Raw genomic sequence first — 19,301 nt, 5'->3', positions numbered from 1 at the left:
GTTTGGCCCTTCTGGTGTCCCCTTCCTCCATCTCATACCAATTATGCTCTTTTGCTGCACTGGCTATCTAGTTGCTTAGGGTCTTTCTTCTATAGGACATTTGCATGCACTAGTAATTCTGCTTGGAACTCCCTCCATTCTCCATCTTTTTTTTTCCAATTTTACTTTATTTTTTAACAGCTTTTTTGAAGGCACAATTGATATACAAAGAACTGCACATATTTAATGTGTACAACTTGATGAGTGTGGACATATGCAAACATCCATGGTGCCATCACCACAATGAAGGGAACAGACATATTCAACACCTCCCAAAGTTTCCTTATAATTGTTTCTTTATCCCTCATATCCAATTCAAGTCTTACATCCTTAGAGAAACTTCTCATGATCTATCTGGCTTAGACAAACATGTTTGGTGCCTCTCAGAGCGTTGTGTACTTCTTACTGGCACATCTGCTATTGCGTTTGCAGTACATTTTTTTTTAATTGTTGCAATTATTCCCTTCCTGAGATCCATGCCCCTTTGCAATATGACTTTTCAGCTCCTATAATCAATAAGTAGAGGATAATTTCTCATCGCTTGAATTTTGAATTTAGACTGGCCTTCTGATTTGTTTTAGTCAACATAATGTATTGATGTGTCAGTTTTGTGGGTAGTTCTCCAGAAACATGACATGTTTCCATTTGCTCTTTAGGAACCCTGCTCATTCATCATGTGAACAGGCTGGGGCCAGCCTGCTGGAAGATGAGAGTACACATGGAGTAGGGTGCCTAGCAATTAATAGGCCTCCTGATCAATACTGCTGAATCAGCACAGGTAAACAATGGCAACTTTTAATATTTTAAGGGGTTGTTTTGGATATCAGAGTAACAAAATATTTTAACGTACTAAAAGTGCACGAGAGAGCAGGTGTGAAAAGAGATTGGTTATGGCTTGGACATCTCCATGTCTGCCAGTAGACCTTCATTATAGGTGCAAACATATTGTGAAAGGAAACTAAAGCAGATGTGCTTTGACTTCATTTGATGAAACTGGTTTTGAATCTACTGCTGATCCAAAGATGTTGGTTAGGTATATTCTATATTTGAGGAAATGATGGAAATATACACCCAAAGTCAGAGCCACTCAGTTGCACAATTCTGAGAGGCACTATTCATTTGTCATTCCATGCGAATGGTGCTCCCTGGATTACAGAATGTAATGACACTGCCTGAGTACATGTTAACTCGAAGTGATCAGTTAACCAGTCTTGACACCCAGGTGTCCCTCAACTTTCTTCATATCCTCTTTATCTATACTCCCTACAATTTTGACTTAACATCCCAACTTAGGCAGAGATGGGAAAAATTTTATTACTCTTTCCTTTGCTTGCATGTGCAATTGAGAAATAGGACAGTACAGTAAATTGTTGAAGAAAGAGAAAGAATATATACACTGAGATCCTGGTTGATTCGTTGATATTCATTGAAAAATGAAGATAGAATTATTTCTATTAGAATAGGAAAAATATTGCAGATTTTAGTGTAGATATACATAGGGTCAGGGATAGTCATGGTGAGCTCCCCACCCAAGAAACTGAAGTTACATTACATTCTTCTCATGATATAAAACTGCTCTTAAAAATGAACAGCAAGATGAGACCACTCCTCCCAGCCCTTAGGAGCAGCTTCTTGACTCTTGACTCATTAGTGATGATGATAATACAGCTAAGAAAGAAAAGTAAACTGAAGAAGATAGCCTAGAAAAATTGAATTCAGGGAAGAATTGTGGCCAGCACTGTTTGGAGGAGACAAATATTAAATTTGTTTAACATAAACAATACAGTCACTAAAGAGATCATCTATAACCTGGAGAAGAGAGATTTCACTGGACCTTATCATGGGCTATATGAAAATAACTGGCATGAACTGAATACTCACTACATTTAAGAAACTGCTATGATCTTTCCGTTGATTCTCACGTCATTCTCAGAACAACCCTATGTAGACAGTACAATAATCGTGCACATTTGATAAATTTGTAAATGGAGGATGGGAGGTGGGAGGACTAAATAAATTGCCTGAGGTTACACAGCTTCTAAGTAGTAAGGTTAGGATTTGAATCTAACCAGCCCTGCCAAAGGACTGCTCAGTTTCCTTAATTTTGATTCTGTACTCAGCCAAATAAAATTCTGCTGAGTAATCTATCTTCTTAGGTACCTTCATTCTGAGAAAAAGGGGCTCTGGATAGGGAGAGTGAGCATTATCATCACTGGGAAATGACTATTCACATTACAAACTCATAAATGGCTTTTCTTGTTTATATGGTAAGGCTCATGTAATTTTTGCTTGGCGTCATTCATTAACCTACAATCTGATCTGATCGTGACTGATTATGTTTGTCAGTTGCTGAACCTGAAAGCTGAAGACCATACCAAGGCCATCTAGCCCTGTGGGAGCACTTGGCAGTCAGTTCATCTTTTAATCTTCGCCTGAAATTGACAAATATGAAGAATATCACATAACGTTGATGTAATTGGATTGTAAAATCCAAGCAGTATTTCTTATAATTTTCTCTCACTTTTGTGGGAAATAAGTATTATATCAGAATGAAACTTTAGCCTGGTTAATTAAACATGATGGCTAAGACAATTCCACGTATTCACCAAACTGTTTCATTTGCCTCCTGGGCATTCAGCTAAAATATATTTTCTACTTTCTTTGAATCTAGAGTAGGTCATGTAGCTGGTTCTAGCCAATTGAATGGGAGAGGAAGTAATGTGCCACATCTGCTCCGAATCAGTGAAGAGCAAGTATACTTTCTCCACAGTCTTTCTCTTCTCTCAATCTGTCAACAGAAGCTACCAGTGTGACCTTGAACTCCCAACGTGAAGATGGTGAAGTTCTAGCATGAAATAAGTTAGAATCCCTGAATAACCACTTGGAAGACAGTAAACCTGTTGACCTGCGTAAGAAGTTATGTCAGCAAGATATAAATTTTTATTGTCTTAAGCCACTGGGCTTTTGTTTGTTACAGCTGCTAATGTAACTTGCCCTAATATAGATATTTTCAATTTTTGTTTTCTTATACATCTCCTAATTATACTAAGGGAATAATTTTTAATATTGTTATGGGTTGATTTACCTAGCACATATCATTGACATTAGAAAAAAGTGAATGCACTTTTTTTTGTCTCACTAGCCTCTGATTTCTCTTTCATAAACAATTGTTCTTTGATCTTGGTTATCTGGTGTAGTATTTACTGAAATATTATACCACCAAATTTGAGTGAATTCACCATTATTTTAATTTATTTTTAAATCTCAATATTTTATTAACTTAAGTCAAAATTAATAAATCTATATAATGAATAATTGTCTGCCAGTCAAATATCAAAATTAGTCAATGGCTTTTTGTTTACATCAAAACAGCATAAAATAATCCTAACATTTGATATTGACTTGCTAGGATATATATACGCATTTATGAAAACATATAAATGCTGTCTTAGTTTTTCAAAAATCAATCCTAACGGATGGTTATTTTTCATAAATTCATGAATCTAAATGGTAATGCTTCTTTGTATTCAATGTAATGTTTAAGTGAAAAATTCAGTGCAAGAGAAACAAGAGGTGAAGATTTGAAGGTTTCATTTAATCATACTCTCTCTAGTCGATGTCTCTACTGGATCTCAGTATTTTTTTCTTTGTTCATGTGTTTATTTTCTCATTTCCTTTTCTTGTTGTCAGAAAATGACAATATTCCACTTGTAGTTGCCAGAAAGATTTTTTGCCTCAGTTTTATCCCAGTTGATTCAGCACTCCCTTCACCATTGTCCCCTTAGGCTCCAGAAACTTAATAGGTTTCCAGTATCTTAGTTCTTACAAAATGTATCATCTAGTTCTAATTCAGTGTCTCCAAATAATATTGTAGAGAACTTTGGCAAAGGTTTTAGAAACATTATCTAATAGCAAAGTCAGTTCATATTCCCTTTCCCCTCACCGCCCTTGTTCCCCAAGTAAGGATGCCAGAAGGACAATTTAGTGTGGGCTGAAATCAGTAATCTCATGAAGATGGGGGTAGGAGGAGAGAGTCAATCATTGTAATTGAAAACAAAGAAGTTGGACGGAAAACCAAGATATTTGGAACCTTCCAAACTTGAGCTCTTTATTTTATGATGGAGTAATTTAGTATTTTTTTTTAAGTTTCAGTCTTTCCCATCCTAACACAAAGCAAATTATTCCTTCTAACACAGACTTTATTGAGGCACAAAGTATGATAAGCCCTGCCTTTTAATATGTAGAACTTCTTTGCATAAAACTGCTATGCCATGATGATGATGATGATGATGATGTATATATTATCCGACGGTAATTATAGACATTTTGAATAGGAAAGTCTCCATTTACAGAGAATGTTCTAAGGAGGACCAGCTACTAGCCAATTGCCTTTGAGAGAGATAATTATTACATTAAAATTTTTTCTACCGTCCAGTATCCGTGGTAAAGCCTTACAAAATTTTACAAATTTGGAAGCCTGACTTTATCTCTTAGGGGTAGAATTACTTGAAACAAATTCAAAGACTATACTAAACCAGAATGCTAACTTGAATCCTCTTATTACCACCACTGTATTCTCTGTAGTCTTTGTACTCTCACTTGGGAGACTAATTATAATCAAAAGATGAACATAGAACCAGAACAAAGGACTCTAGGTACGTCAGCTTTATAATAGCACAAGGCAAGGGAAAGGCTGTTTTCCAAGGGATCAAAAATCTCTAAATTTGTTGACTATCCTAAGTTTTTGCAGTCATTAGCATGATAGAAATCATCTTGCCAGTAGGAGATGGCTGCTGAATGGTAGTTAATTGGCCGTGGCAATGTTTGACTCTATGATTTTTCTTTTTTTCTCTCAGTACCAAAATGTACTGATTCAATGTTCAGTGAATGTTATAATTCAATATAGTAGAAGGATTTTTGTCTTAAATGCCCTAGATTCGATTTCTTTTACATTTATGTCTTTAATCAGAGTTTTGATATCATAACTTCAAAGAGAACAAACTTACAAAAGACTTGATCCAGCCTCAATACCTTTTAGATATATTTTCTTTGTTCTTCTTCTAATAAGTGTTAAGAAATAGAGTGTATAATGTATATCTGCATACATACTATTTACCTCTTTAAGGCCCACATTGAATGTTAGCAAAGAGATTGTCATGATGTCGTTGTGACTATCCTTTAGAGCCCACCTATCTGCATCTTATACTGAGTCATTGACATCACCAGCCAGTATTGTACAACTTGATGGATGACAACATTACCAAGCAGTAATTCTTGAATTATTTCAATGCTTGTGTGTGTGAACTTTAATAAACACAGTGTAAGTCTCTCTGTCCCTAGCAAACTCAAGACAGTGTTTACCATAACTTGCCCTAGGAGTGTTAGAATGAGAACTTTGTGGAATTAGGGAAGATCCAGTAAAAACTAGGCATATTAAAGGAGGATGAGGCAGGACAATAACAGGTCAAGTCCCATCCTGGGTTAGAAATTAATACTGAGGGAGAACACATCCAGGATGGGATTATCCAACTCAGAAATATGAAGGTTTCCAAAATTTTTTTGAACAATGTTACTTTTGGCAGATTTATAATTTACTGAATTTCTATCTATCTCTATGGAATGTGCCACAAGACAAAATCTAGAGGAACATGTTAGAAAAACAACAATCTTAACCAGAAAAAAAAGGAAAAGGCACTGATTTAGCACACAGTACTAGAGAAGTGACCAAATTAAAAAGCATATTAAACTGGTTAAACAAAAATAGTAACTGACTCACACTGAAAGAGTAGCTGAGGGAAGTCAAACACCATGTCCGGGTCCCACCCGCAGACATTCTGATTTCAACAGTCTGGGGTGTGGCTCAGGCATTAGAATTTTTACAAACTTAGGGAAGATTCAAATATATGGTCAAGTTAAGAACCACCACACTAGAGGGGAAACTTATTCTGCACAAGGGGATGTAGGAGACAGAAATGCTCATTAAGTCCTGGAAGTTTGGAATACTGAGTAACGTCTTGATGAGACTATAGTAGAAGGATTGTTTTTCACTGGGCTCCCAGGGGCCACAGCCTTCAGAATCATCAACAACAGCTTTAGTACAGGAATCTGCTGAGGTTAATTCTCCAGCTAAAAAAAAAAAAACATGGAGAAGAGGGGGAAACACTCCAGGAGGCAGATTTCTTGAATTCCTTCGGAGGAAGCAAGGGTAGAAGCCACTTGGGGGCATAGCTTCCAGTCTGGAGAACCCCCTGGCGGAAAGTTCTCACTCACAAAGATTCTGTCACCTGACGGAACACACACTCAATGAAGCATCTGGGTCAGAAAACCAGGGCTTAGCAGGAAAAGGGGAATTCAAAAGCCTTGAGTATGCGGAAAGAAAGAGAGAAGCTTCAGGTAGGCCTGGTGACTGGGCCCGCCACCATTGTCTGTTTAAAAGCTGTGCTAGAAAACAGGAATATCTCAAATGCAGTTCTGAGAGAAGAGATATTACATTAAGGGATGTTTCCAAGTTCAGTGCTGCTCATACCATAGAGGCAGCAGAATGACCTGGAGAATTTGTTCAACGACTGATGGCGGGGCCTCCCTCTGGAGTTTCTGATTCATTAGGTCTGGAGTGGGACCTAAGAATTTATGTCTCTAACCAGCTCCCAGGTGATGCTGAAGTTGCCAGTTCAGGAACTACACTTTGAGAACAGCTGCTCTAATAATGGTAAAACAGTGCCAGAATTTAACTCCTAGTGGGAGATTTCTCCAAACTGTGTTTAAGCCCAAAGTTCACAGACTAAAGACAGTGAACATAAGCTGATCTACATCTGGATGAGGCAAACCAAGATTTCTTCCATCTTCTGAATTCTCAGGTACCACCAAGTCTCTTCTTGGGTCTCTGGCAACACTATATACCGGTTTGGGGAATATACATTTGCCTAGAATAACTATTTTAGGGACTCAGGATTAACTTGTTCTTTAAATTTGATGGGGGTTAGGATCAGTATTGTGATAATATTGTGTGTGCAATTAATGCTTCGTTCTCTTTAAATATCAAGGTCACAGGAGACTTGGTAATGAATTAATAGTTTATGTGCCTTTGAAGAAACTATATCTGTATTTGGAAAAGTCCACTCAGGTTGTAGTTACTGAAAGAATCCAGCTTGACCCAAGCCCTAAGAATCCATCTAGCTGAGATGAGGCAAAAGGAATTAAGAAAGGGAAAATTTGGACTGCATATTCTTTGGACTTTTAAATCATAAAGCAAGCAATTTTGATTTTGCACTATAATCTCTTGGAATTTAAATAAGTTTAGACTTTAATTTGCAAGGGACGCTAATCTGTAGTCTTTTATTTTTTCTCAAAAACTTCATAGAAGTGGGCCCGGCCCGGTGGCGCAAGCGGTTAAGTGCGCGCGCTCCGCTGCGGCGGCCCGGGGTTCGCTGGTTCGCATCCCGGGCGCGCACCGACGCACTGCTTGGTAAGCCATGCTGTGGCGGCGTCCCATATAAAGTGGAGGAAGATAGGCACCGATGTTAGCCCAGGGCCGTCTTCCTCAGCAAAAAAAAGAGGAGGATTGGCGGATGTTAGCTCAGGGCTGATCTCCTCACAAAAAAAAAAAAAAAAAAAAAAAACTTCATAGAAGTAGGGGAGCTATATACAAATTTATGCCATCTTGTGTTTCTGGAATTGTACTAGTGGAGTATTTAATTTCATTGCAGAACTTCTCAGAAGCTCTATTATTAGGTAATGTGCTTTGATATAATTTGGGGTAAAACATAGACCTGAGAGTGAGATTTCAATCCCAGGTACAGAGAGCCCTTTGAGATCAAGTCATTAATGTTCTTGGATCCATTTCAGAGTTTCGGGAGTCAAAATCTACATTCTGCCAGAGGACGCCTAAGAGTGATGGTTGGCATGAGGTCTCATGAAGGTGGGAGCATGACTGTCCTAAAAATAGGCTGATTTTCTCAAAGAGAAGAGCTTTTTAAACTTTATAGTTAAGCCTAATGGCTTGAGAGCCCACTATCCTGAGGAGTGGGTGCCTCCTCTGTTGGCTCCTTTACTCCCTCCTCCCGAGAAAGGAAGAATGACTAGGCTAATTGGTGAGTGGGAAAAGGAACTAGGCTGGGTGGTTCATCTTCTCTTTGAGGGGAATTGCCTGCCTGTCAAGAGCATACATTCTGTTTTGTCCCTCCATGGACCAAGATTTACTGGATCAAGTGCTGTTCTGAGGACTGGTGGTCAACCACCATTGCCTGAGACTGATGGCATAGTCTATTTCTGAAATTTTATATTAGGAAGCCCGTAGTTGCTTCACACCTAAGTCATATATTTCAACTTAACCTTTATCAGTAATAAAGGGGATATTTTGAACTCTATTTTTCTGAGTCCCATTTCTGTCTCTCAGCTGATTCTGAAGTTAGGTAGGGCATAGGAGGAGCGTGTCTGAGGTCCCTTAAAACCTAACACATATTGCCTAGAAAAACCTCAATAGTATATGTATCTGTATGTGTTATAATACAAAATAATATGCACTTTCATATGTGTACCTGACTCCTGGCTTCATATTATGTTCTAAACTCTTATTTTTTCTTTGCCTCACTTTCTTAATTTACATTTTTCATACCATAATGTAATGTAACACATAATTAGTAATATATGAGACGATATTGTGGAGAATATAACACAATGTACTCTATATTACATATTTTTATAAATTATTTTGTGACATATACTATTATATAGAGATATTTTTATCTATATTTATATTTATTATATGTGTATATATCTATTTCTGTACACATTATAGCATTTATTCATGTAACTAGTCTTAAAAACTGTTCAGAAAAGGTAGTAGATAAACACACAAGTAAAATAACTTATATCTCAGTTTTACTGTCAGGTCTACAACTGATGACAGGTTTGGGGACTTAATTTCTCGGCATATGTATTTTGTCACTGATCTCATAGAAACCTTATGTCCCAATAGATAACTACAGATCTTGTTGATATTTACCTTTCTTCACTTCTTCTATTGTGTTGAAATTGTGTGTTTATAGACGACTATACTGGGAGGTACTGAGGGACAGGAAGGAACTTGGTATAATTTACCTGCCCCAGTTCCTGGCTCTCAGCAAAAGACTGGTAAGTGGATCTAAAGTGAACTCATGCCCAATGGAGCTAGCCTTCATTACAGTCCCAATCTCATCCCTTCCTTGAAGGCTTCCCTGATCACCAGTGCCTGAGCTTCAGTGGCTGTTGATTGAATGAGTGATTTGAAGGTAAAGCTAACACTTATTGAACATTTGCTATGTGCTAGGCTTTAAGTTCAACAGTTAACAAGTTTATCTAATTTAATCCTCACAAGGTATCTTATAAGTAGGAAAGTGAAGCTCAGAGGAGCTGTATGACTGTCCAAGGCCATACAGTTGGTGTGACAGACCTGGGACTCACACAAGGGAGTCTGACTCCAGAGCCCATGTCACTCAACACTGTGACAAACCACCTCCCAAAGCTGAACTGGGTGTATACAAGAGCAACACCCAAAGCTAGTGGTTTCTCCCACCATTCTCTGTAGAGTGTGTGTTCATGGTTTAAGTATCCAGGCAAAACCAGATTGCGAAGCAAACGTCCTCATCCATTCATTTGCTTAGTGTAGGATCCGCACCGTGCCAATCTTTTCCTAACCAGTCAGCCCAGTTCTTCAGCAGATAGTATTTAAATTATAGATGTCTCCCTTTTTTTTTTTTTTTTTAAGTATTAGAAATCCAGAATGTTGTTTGGATTTTTACTCTAGCTCAGCCTAAGATTTTGGTAGTCAAAACAGGATTTTAAATGTATCTTTCTCCCAAATTGTCTTACAAAGTTGATAATAAATCTTGAAGCTATGCTTTGTTATTACTGTTATGTCAACAGTTGGTTTCCAAAGGTGTTAAAAGGCTCCAAGCTGTCCAGCCTGGGTGACTAAAGAATATTCTCGTGAGTTTCACGTACTGGTATGTAGATATGTTAAGCACAGTGAAATTCTGCTCGAAACATTAGTCTGGTGCTCAAATTGATTTAAGTGATCCATATTAATTATCTAAAAGTATGTGACCATGAACACTGGCATGAAAGCTATATCTTATTTTCTATTTTATCTTGAAAATGGATGAAGAAGAAGTGTGGCAAAAAAAAATTGGCAAAGATTGCTCAATCCTCATATTTCTCACAAAGCAGCTTTTAGTTCAGAGGGATCATTTCACCTCTTGCTCCCTCAAATACTGTGACAGCTAAGAGAGACGCGTAGATAGTGTGTTAATTGTAATCACTTGAAAATTCCATTTTTCTGATTTCTAATAATCAAGTTACTTAATTTCAGAGAAAAGAAACCTCAACATTGGACCCAATGTTTACTAAAAGAAGTAAGGATTAAAGAGAAGAAGCAGGAAAATAATGGAGACTTTTAGTGCTAACGTCTCTCTGGTTTGGCATTAAAAGAATCTGGTTTAAATTTTACTCTGAAACTTAGTAGCTGAGTAACCTTGGTCAGAATTCTGATCCTCAGTTGTTCTTATTAATAATAATAATAATAGAATAATATCTCATTTCAATGATAGTTATGAGAATTAACTTACGTTTGTGGTCTCATAAATAAGGTCTAATACAAATACAAATAAGTCGCTGGCAAAGACTATCAGTGTTCTTTTGTTTCCTGATGAGCTTACATAATTGTATATATTTGTTACTTCATTTTTTTAAGATTTTCAAGTAGCTTAAAATAAGAATCGAATGGTTTAACACTGTTTTTAAAAGAGGCATATGGAAAGTCAATCAATAACCATATTAAAATCTCATCAGCCAAATTCTTCCCTCCCTTCCTCCAGAGCATCTTCACTGAAGAGGGAAAATGAAGACGATCAGCTTTTATTTTTTGCCAAATCCTAAAAAGAATATTTAATTCAGACTGACTGAGTTAAAGTTCTTCTTCCAATAAAAAAGGGTTTTATATGCAAACCGTATGTTTGAAACTTTAAAACATATTGTATAAATTGGCCAAAGTGAGAGATAATTCCGAATACAAAGATAAAAGTGTTGCATGTCTTTTGTTACTGGAGGAAATAAATAGTAGAAATATTACTAATTTAATTACTTTTTGTTCAGAAAATACAGAGATGATTTTTGAGACAAGTTGCCCATTAGCATTAAGAAAGTTCTATATTGGGGCCGCCCAGTGGCACAGCAGCTAAGTTTGCACATTCTGCTTTGGTGGCCAGGGGTTCGCCGGTTCAGATCCTGGGCGCGGACCTACTCACCACTCATCAAGCCATGCTGAGGGGGTGTTCCAAATAGAGGCAAGTTACCCATTAGCATTAAGAAAGTTCTATATTGGGGCCGCCCAGTGGCACAGCAGTTAAGTTTGCACTTTCTGCTTTGGTGGCCCAGGGTTCGCTGGTTCAGATCCTGGGCGCTGACCTACTCACCACTCATCAAGCCATGCTGAGGCGGTGTCCGATATAGAAGAGCTACAACTCTACAGCTGTGATATGTACTAGGGCTTTGGGGAGAAAAAAGGAAAAAAAAAAGAGAAGATTGGCAACAGATGTTAACGCAGGGCCAATTTTCCTCAAAAAAGAAAAAAAGAAAGTTCTATATCAATTTATTATATTTATATAACCTAACTAAAAATCCTTTATATATATCATTATCTAAAGCAGATGTTGATTCTATAAGTAGTCCAAAATTAGTTTGATTCTACTTAAGTAGTTTCTGGTGTTAGGGGCATATATATTCTAAAATGATTTTGCATGACACCATATTATCATGACGGCAAGTGAAAAGAAACCATTGCTCAGTTATTACATACAATTTCCTTCATTAAGTTCTCTCTCATTCTTACAACTCCGCTAAATTTAATTTTCATTCCTTTGATGAATCTTGTAGCCTCTTCATCTCTAAAAGCTATTTTCAAGCAGAAGTAATTTATTTCAATGGTAGTTTTATTTATAAGAATGATTTTAAACAATCTAGCTACTTATTTTCTCTATGAAAGAGAAAAATTGGTCTAAGATCAATGGCGAGTAATAGCAAGGAAAGCATCCTTCATTCAAGAAATTTCCTACTGGTCAATTATTACTGTTATTCCTTTATTAGTTGTTATTGTTATTTACTTATGAATGCATACCTCAACTTATTCCAGCAAGTGTATGAGGTGGTTTTAAAAGCATGTATGGTAATACTTCAAACAATCTACATGAGAAGATTAGAATGACAGGAAAATAGTGACTGGCCCCATGGTGTAGTGGTTAAGTCTGGTGCGCTCTGCTTCGGCTGCCTGGGTTCTCAGGTTTGGTTCCCTGGCATGGACCCACACCACTCATCAGCCATGCTATGGCAGCAACCCACACACAAATAGAGGAAGACTGGCACAGATGTTAGCTCAGGGCTAATCTTCCTCAAGCAGAAAGGAGGAAGATTGGCAATGGATGTTAGCTCAGAGAGACTCTTCCTCACCAAAAAAAAAAAAAAATGTTTGACAGGAAAATAAAGGTGGGGGAAGTAATATGAAATAAGGGAAGAATGAGGCAAAAAATTAGGCTCCATGTTTCTGAGTAAAGTGACAAACACAATTAGTTACAAAATGTAGATCCCTGAAAATAAGCAAATTTCTTAAAAGTTGCAACCCATTCTGACGCTGAGGCCTGAGAGAAATTTCTCCTCCACATCCTCAGGAAGAGAATTGTGTGGTATCATTGTAAATGCCCTTCACACCATCCTACAGTAAATACAATCAAGTGCTCCCCAGGGCTCTGTAGTATAACATCCTTGGTGTTTACTAAAGATGCAGGGACATCACAGATGCAATTAAGTAAAAGTAATTATATAAGACTAAAGTAAGATAATATAGGCGAGGAGAAGTCTAATTGTCTAAATGGAACTGAGGAAATTTTACTGGAGGAATGGAAGTTCATATCTTTCAGCAGAACCTCCATAAATATTGATACAGCTGCTGAGTACTTCTCTGGACAAAAGAATTTACTCGTGGGCAGGGTCAATGTTTTTCTTAGGCCTAAGAGAAATGGACAATCAACAACCCATAAACTATACCATGAAAATGGAAACACCAAATGCCTACCTTGATTAAAAACACAATCTCAAGTTAAGCCGCTCGAAGAATACCAAGTTTTGAACTATGTAGTTTTCTGATGAACTCTTCAAGGCAAATAGCAAAATGTTTCCCTGGATCCTAGACCACCAAATATGTGAGATATATGTTGCCCAAAGCTTAGACAAATGTTGGAGAATGCCTATCCATAATTATTTTTTGAAGTAGTTGGTCTTAAGCCATTCATTCTCACAGTAATTAGATAACAGTCAGTTGTCTATAAGGGTTACTTCTAGTTCACATTATTCACCCATAGAAGAATGCTTTTCTTTCTTTTTTAAGAGTGTTGGAGCACCTGGCATTCAGTTCAACTAAAAACAATATTAAGTTAAAATGACAATTTGGAAAATGGTAGAAAATGTAGGAAGGATAGTACAATATTTTATTAACCTGTTGGAAATTATTTTCTGATAAAAGAAGATAACGTTACTATGATTATATACCATTAATAACTGTGAAATCTTAGTCAAGTTACTTAGTTGCTCTTGTCTCAATATCCTCATCTAGTCCTGTCTCAATATCCTCATCTAGTCCATGGGAGTAACAATGGTACTTCATAGATTTGTTGAGAGAAATAAATGAGATAATACATGTGATCTGGCTAGAACAGTCTCCGACATGTAATAAGTCCTCAATCAGGGTTAGCCATTATTCATCAGGAAGCAAAAAGTCTATATTTCGGTCTTATAGCCTATATTTTGGTCTTCATGTTATACCAATAAATTTATCTTCTGAGTAATATAGAGCACAATGATGAACTTGCTGGGCCTAAAATCTGCTCCTAACATAGAATCTGGCAGATCCTGGTTATTCTAGATCATTAGAAATCACATAAGTCATCAGTCTGGAATACTATTACTGCATACAATTTTCAAAATCAGAAATACTTTCATGACCCTTTTCCAGCCACCAAGGAGGTAATGAATATACTACCACCAATAGAAATCAACAGAACTCTATTGAGATTCTACCCATGGGGATCGGGGATGGTCTGGCTCGTTAACTAGATAAATCACTAGACTCACAAATGTAAGCCTTGCATCATTATAATTCAAATTTGGTTTTCAGAAAAAAAGTTTAAGTTGTTACATACTGTATTAGTTTTCTATTGCTGTATAACAAATTGCTGTAAACTTAGCAGCTTAAAATTATAGGTATTTTTTAGCTCACAGTTTCTGTGGGTCAGGGCCCAGGGATGGCCTGTCTGGGTTCTCTGCTCAGGGTGTCACAAGGCCAAAACCAAGGTGATGGCCGGGGCTGTGATCTCATGTGAAGCTCTAGATTTCTTGTGTCTAGAGGCCTGAGGTCTCCATATACTTGCTGGCTGTCAACTTCTCCCAGCAACTAGAGGCTTTCTGCACTCCTTGCTACACGGACCTATCCATCTTTAAAATCAGCAACAGACAGTTTCCCTTACAATGAATTTTTCTCATGCTTCAAACTTTGTCCTGACCTCAACACACTGATTTAAAGGGCTCATGAGTTTAGGTCAGGCTAATCTCCCTTTTTAAATTAGCTGTGCCATATAAGATAACCTAATTATAAGAATGAAATCCCATATATTCATGATGTTAAGGATTATAAAGGGTATGGACACACCACGGGATGGGTCTGTTAGGAGACATCTTAGAATTATGCCTACCACATATGTCAAAGGCCTTAAAGATTAATAAGTCAAAGCCTAGACCAAAGAGTCTGCTACATTGGCCTAAGATGCCAAGTCTTGGAATTTATAAGAAAGAAACTGACATATATTTTAGAAGCATTGTTCAGTTAGCCCATAAATTTACAATTTTAGAGTATAAGGTTGTCTTTTCTATAGATGAAATAAATTCTAAGCTAAAATAGGCAGAACCATGCTCTCGGCATTGAGAATAAAAAAAACTGAAGAACCTGATCCCGCCATTCTCCATATGCTTCATTTACCATGAATTTTTCCATCAACTACTCTATATGGGTGTGTTATCAGTGTTCACTCAGAAAGTGTCACATAGTATCAAGAATATCTAGAACAACTGACCTGAGATAAATAAACTTATCAGGAGTTACCAGACTCTGAACTTCAAAGCTGCATTCAAGAAATTCATGTCATGTGTAACTATATTCTAGAATCCATTCACATGATTGGATCTATTGGCTTTATTTCATATCTTCCAATAAAATATATACTAGCTCTTTGTAAAGCAATTTATAGTAATAATTTATTAAGATCTGAGCTCAAGTTCTTCTGAATTTTGTTCCTCATGTCATCTTGTTTACTCTATCATATTGTTTTTGGATTTCTTTTTTCATGTGTGGTGGGTGAGTGGGTTAGTTGATTGGTTTTTGCTACTGGACCAACCTTGTAAATATTTCTTTTTAATTATGTCTGATTTATGTTTTCAAATGTGTTATTTTTTCATTATAACACATGTTCATGTATATGTATATGTATATCTATATCTATCACCTATCTATAAACCAGTTTTCAGATGATGACTTCCCCATAAAGGATTGTTAAATCAGGGATGACATATATTTCAGTCAATCGCAAGGGATTATTAGTAGCATTCTTGAGCCCTCAGTCATTAAGGATTCTGAGTTTGGCTAGGCCAGTTTAAAAGAATTCTGTGGAAAATTAGAGATGTTTCCATGAAGTAAAGCCCTGGGGTGTATAAGGATACAATGCCACACGTTTGGTACCTTGCAGGAAGGTGGCTATTCCAGAATACGCAAGTACTGAGGAAAGATTCTGTACTAAATCATCTTTAAATAGACATATTTATTAGTTTAAATTTCTTGATGCCAGGAAAAACTTTAGAATCTCATGAGAATGTCCAGAGCCTCCTGGGGAGTAAAAAGGATTCTGACAGCAAGGAATGGCTTAAAAGAGGGCTACAGACAAATCTCATATCCTTCACAATTTTGGCTAGGGCAGCTTGGTCTCAAACAGTATTCTTTCTATTGTACATTTGGTCTTCCGAAGGCAATAAGCAGTCCCTTGAATCCATTCACTAGCCTGACTCAAAATAGAGGATTCACTTATGGTAATCATCAAACCTCTTTAATCCTATAAAATATTTTTTAGGGGCTGGCCCTGTGGTGTAGTGGTTAAGTTCAGTGTGTTCCACTTCAGTGGCCCAGGTTCAAGGGTTTGGATCCCAGGCATGGACCTACACCACTTGTCAGCCATGCTGCGATAGTGACCCACATATAAAGTGGAGAAAGATTGGCACAAATGTTAGCTCAGGGCTAATCTTCCTCAGGGAAAAAACAAATTTTTTTGGAGGAATGACAAATAAGTTTAAACTGAAATGTTTAATTTTGTAGGTAAATGCAAATATGCACTAAGTTTTTTTTTTTTTTATATTTATACAAGATGGAAAAAGGAGCAGGGAAGATGGGTTAAGCACTGGAAAATTTCCTTCTTATACTCTCCATTGATGCATTAGGCTGGAGATCTAGAAGTCACATAGAGCAAGATCAGTGTTAATGACCACAAATTCTCAACAGCAAATTCCCTAACATAACAAGCCATACAGTGGAATGACTCAGGTAGTGAATATTAATAAAAACTTAGAAAACAGCATCACAACCAAATATGCCGAAGAAAATATGTTGTCAAGCCTGAAACTTTACTAAAAAGAGAGAAAGAGAGAGGGGAGGACACAGAGGGAGTGAGAGAGAGAGGGAGCTAGAGAGCGAGGGAGAAAGAGAGAGAAATGAGGAGAAAAATAGGGTGGGGAGACTTCTAAAAGCTAATGTATTCCGAAAATCTGATTCTTGTATTTAATAAGGCAACATAAACAGTGATGAGAATGTTTACTATCTTAATAAAGATATATCCAAGTTCCATACAATTTAAATATATAGTTTTGTCTGAATGTTCATTTCACTGGTCATCACAAGTAGTTATTCTAATAAAATTTACACTTGAAAGACTGCCCAAAACAGTCTTGTAAAGGTGATGTAATTTCCCTTTTGGTTTATTTCTACTTAATTAGTTTTTGTCAATGTTGTACATTAATTACACTCCAGCATTTCAAGGTCTGTTTGTTTTCTGATTCAGAAAAATTAGTCTGCATCCTTTGGTTATGTAAAAAGCCTGGCATTTAATTAGGAACATATCAGATTTATGTAATGGGCTATAACCTTGCCAATGCCTACATTACTGTTGAGAGATAATCAGTTACTTAGGAAAACACATTCACTCTTGGAATGTAGTGGAGTTCCACACCATTGTCCTTTCTCTGCATTCTTTTTATTTTCTCCTTATTTATTTTAATCTCATATCATTTTCCTTTCTCCAAAACTTCCTTATTATTGCATGGGTGTTATTTTAACTCTTCTTTTCCTTATTGATTGCCTTTTCCTCTAATTATCTCATTCTAACTTGATAGGAACTTTTTTTTTTTCAATTCTGTGAGGAGATAAAAAAAAAGGAAGTGAACTGTAAGAAAGCAAAAGAGCGTTCTAATGTTAACCTCGAACGGATTGAGCATGTTCTGGAGAAAAGGTTCATATGAAATTATTAAGATAGAACATCTCTAGTTATAAATAAACAAAAATCTATTTGAAGAGAACAAACTCCACTAATGCCCGATACAATGCTTTTAAAAGTCTCAACAGTGGGAAGAACCAGTTACCTTAGCTTGACCGTTAGGTACGTTTTCATAGTTGTATAAATTATTCAGGTCTTCCGAGGTGGCATCGTAGGTTTCCGAGTCATAGTTGATGGGCTCTAGAGTTGGAGCAGTCACAGCAGCATCAAAGATGACAAGTCCCAGAACCAGTCCTGCTAATGTTTTCATTTTTAAAACTTTCCTAATCATAAGATATTAAAAAGCATAAATATTTAATTGATTTTAACTTATGAATAGTTTGCACCAAATAAGAATGATAAACCAGTCAACACTGAGAAACTCAAACTGGTTGGTAGCTTTCTTTACATGGATAATTTATAAACATGACACATGAAACTGTATGGCTTCTGAGGACCATTGATACCAGATGTTCAAGTTAATTCACAAACCTATCCACATTTTTACAGTAGATATTGTAATTCCAGTGAAATTGATTTTATTTTATAGTGAAATATGGAGAAAATGAGATGCAGAAAGATTGTGATACACTTATTCACAAAAGCCTTTATGTTACCTAAGAGTTTTACCATTTCCTAAGCATTAAGATTCTTTCATCAACTCTTGGATGTAAGAATGATGATGACGATGATGGTGAGGATGATTTTGATGATCACTACAACTGTCACACCATTTTAGAGATGAGGAAACCAAGACAGAATTGGCTAGTGATACAACTAGGACTCATTAGTGTTTTTTGCACATTCAAGCCTAGAGTTTTTTCCAGACAAAATAACAAAGTGTTTTTTTTTCCTGTTACTTTTTTGTTGCCTCTGGGTAAAGTTGCCTCTGGGTATCATTAATACATCTGTAATTTAATATGTACATAAATTAATATTTCATGCAATATTTTAAAAAACTTGTTCTTAACTAAATGGAGCAGAAAAGAAAATTATTTTTCCTTTAGTATTTATTGTTTTATTTCAATTCTTAATAGCTATCTAAGGTTTAAACTCATAATCAATAGGAATACATGTCTAAAAGCCACTATTTGGCACGATTCCTTTAGAGGAGAATCTGCACAGATGTGGGATTAGAGCCATCTTCTGTTTTGTAAGTTTTTAAAAAGTACAATTCTTATTTTCCATGATAGCTCCATGCTTTTTTTGGTTTCAGTCAAGATCTTAAAATTTTAATGATTCTAGTTCTGTATGTACTCCTTTGAATACAGTTTAGTTTAGGAAAAAAAACCTCTCATGTTTAATTTTAGACATTTAAGTTGGACTTATCAAAAATGTAACCTAGTGATCATTTATTGATGAAGCAACGTATTTGTAAAATCTTTTATCAAGCATGTATAGTTTTAAAGGTTTTGTAATTTGTATATACTTCTGGGGTTTACTTTAAGAACAGTGTATGTGGTGTTTGTACCTATGCACACATATAAAAGAAAATTCATATAAATATTACTTTTAAACTTGAACGCACTGGCAGACAAAATGACCCTCAGTTACTTGAAAGAAAGTCTTTATGAAGCAGGTTTAGGCAGAAGGATATGAAATTCCTCTGAG

The 19,301-nt window shown here is 36.4% G+C and overlaps 1 protein-coding gene across 1 annotated transcript in view; it reads right to left on the bottom strand.

Moving 5' to 3' along the window:
• EPYC (epiphycan) overlaps positions 1-17,961 on the bottom strand; it is a 33,561-nt gene extending 15,600 nt beyond the window's left edge. The window contains exon 1 of the mRNA XM_058568679.1: positions 17,797-17,961. Coding sequence (XP_058424662.1) covers positions 17,797-17,961 — 165 coding nt within the window. The remainder of the gene's footprint in view (positions 1-17,796) is intronic.
• Between the last annotated feature and the right edge of the window lie 1,340 nt (positions 17,962-19,301).

This window comes from Diceros bicornis, chromosome 25 (assembly GCF_020826845.1).
Source record: "Diceros bicornis minor isolate mBicDic1 chromosome 25, mDicBic1.mat.cur, whole genome shotgun sequence".
Lineage (NCBI taxonomy): Eukaryota > Metazoa > Chordata > Mammalia > Perissodactyla > Rhinocerotidae > Diceros > Diceros bicornis.
The sequence above is the reverse complement of the archived record's forward strand: the minus strand, read 5'-3'. Positions and strand labels throughout refer to the sequence as shown.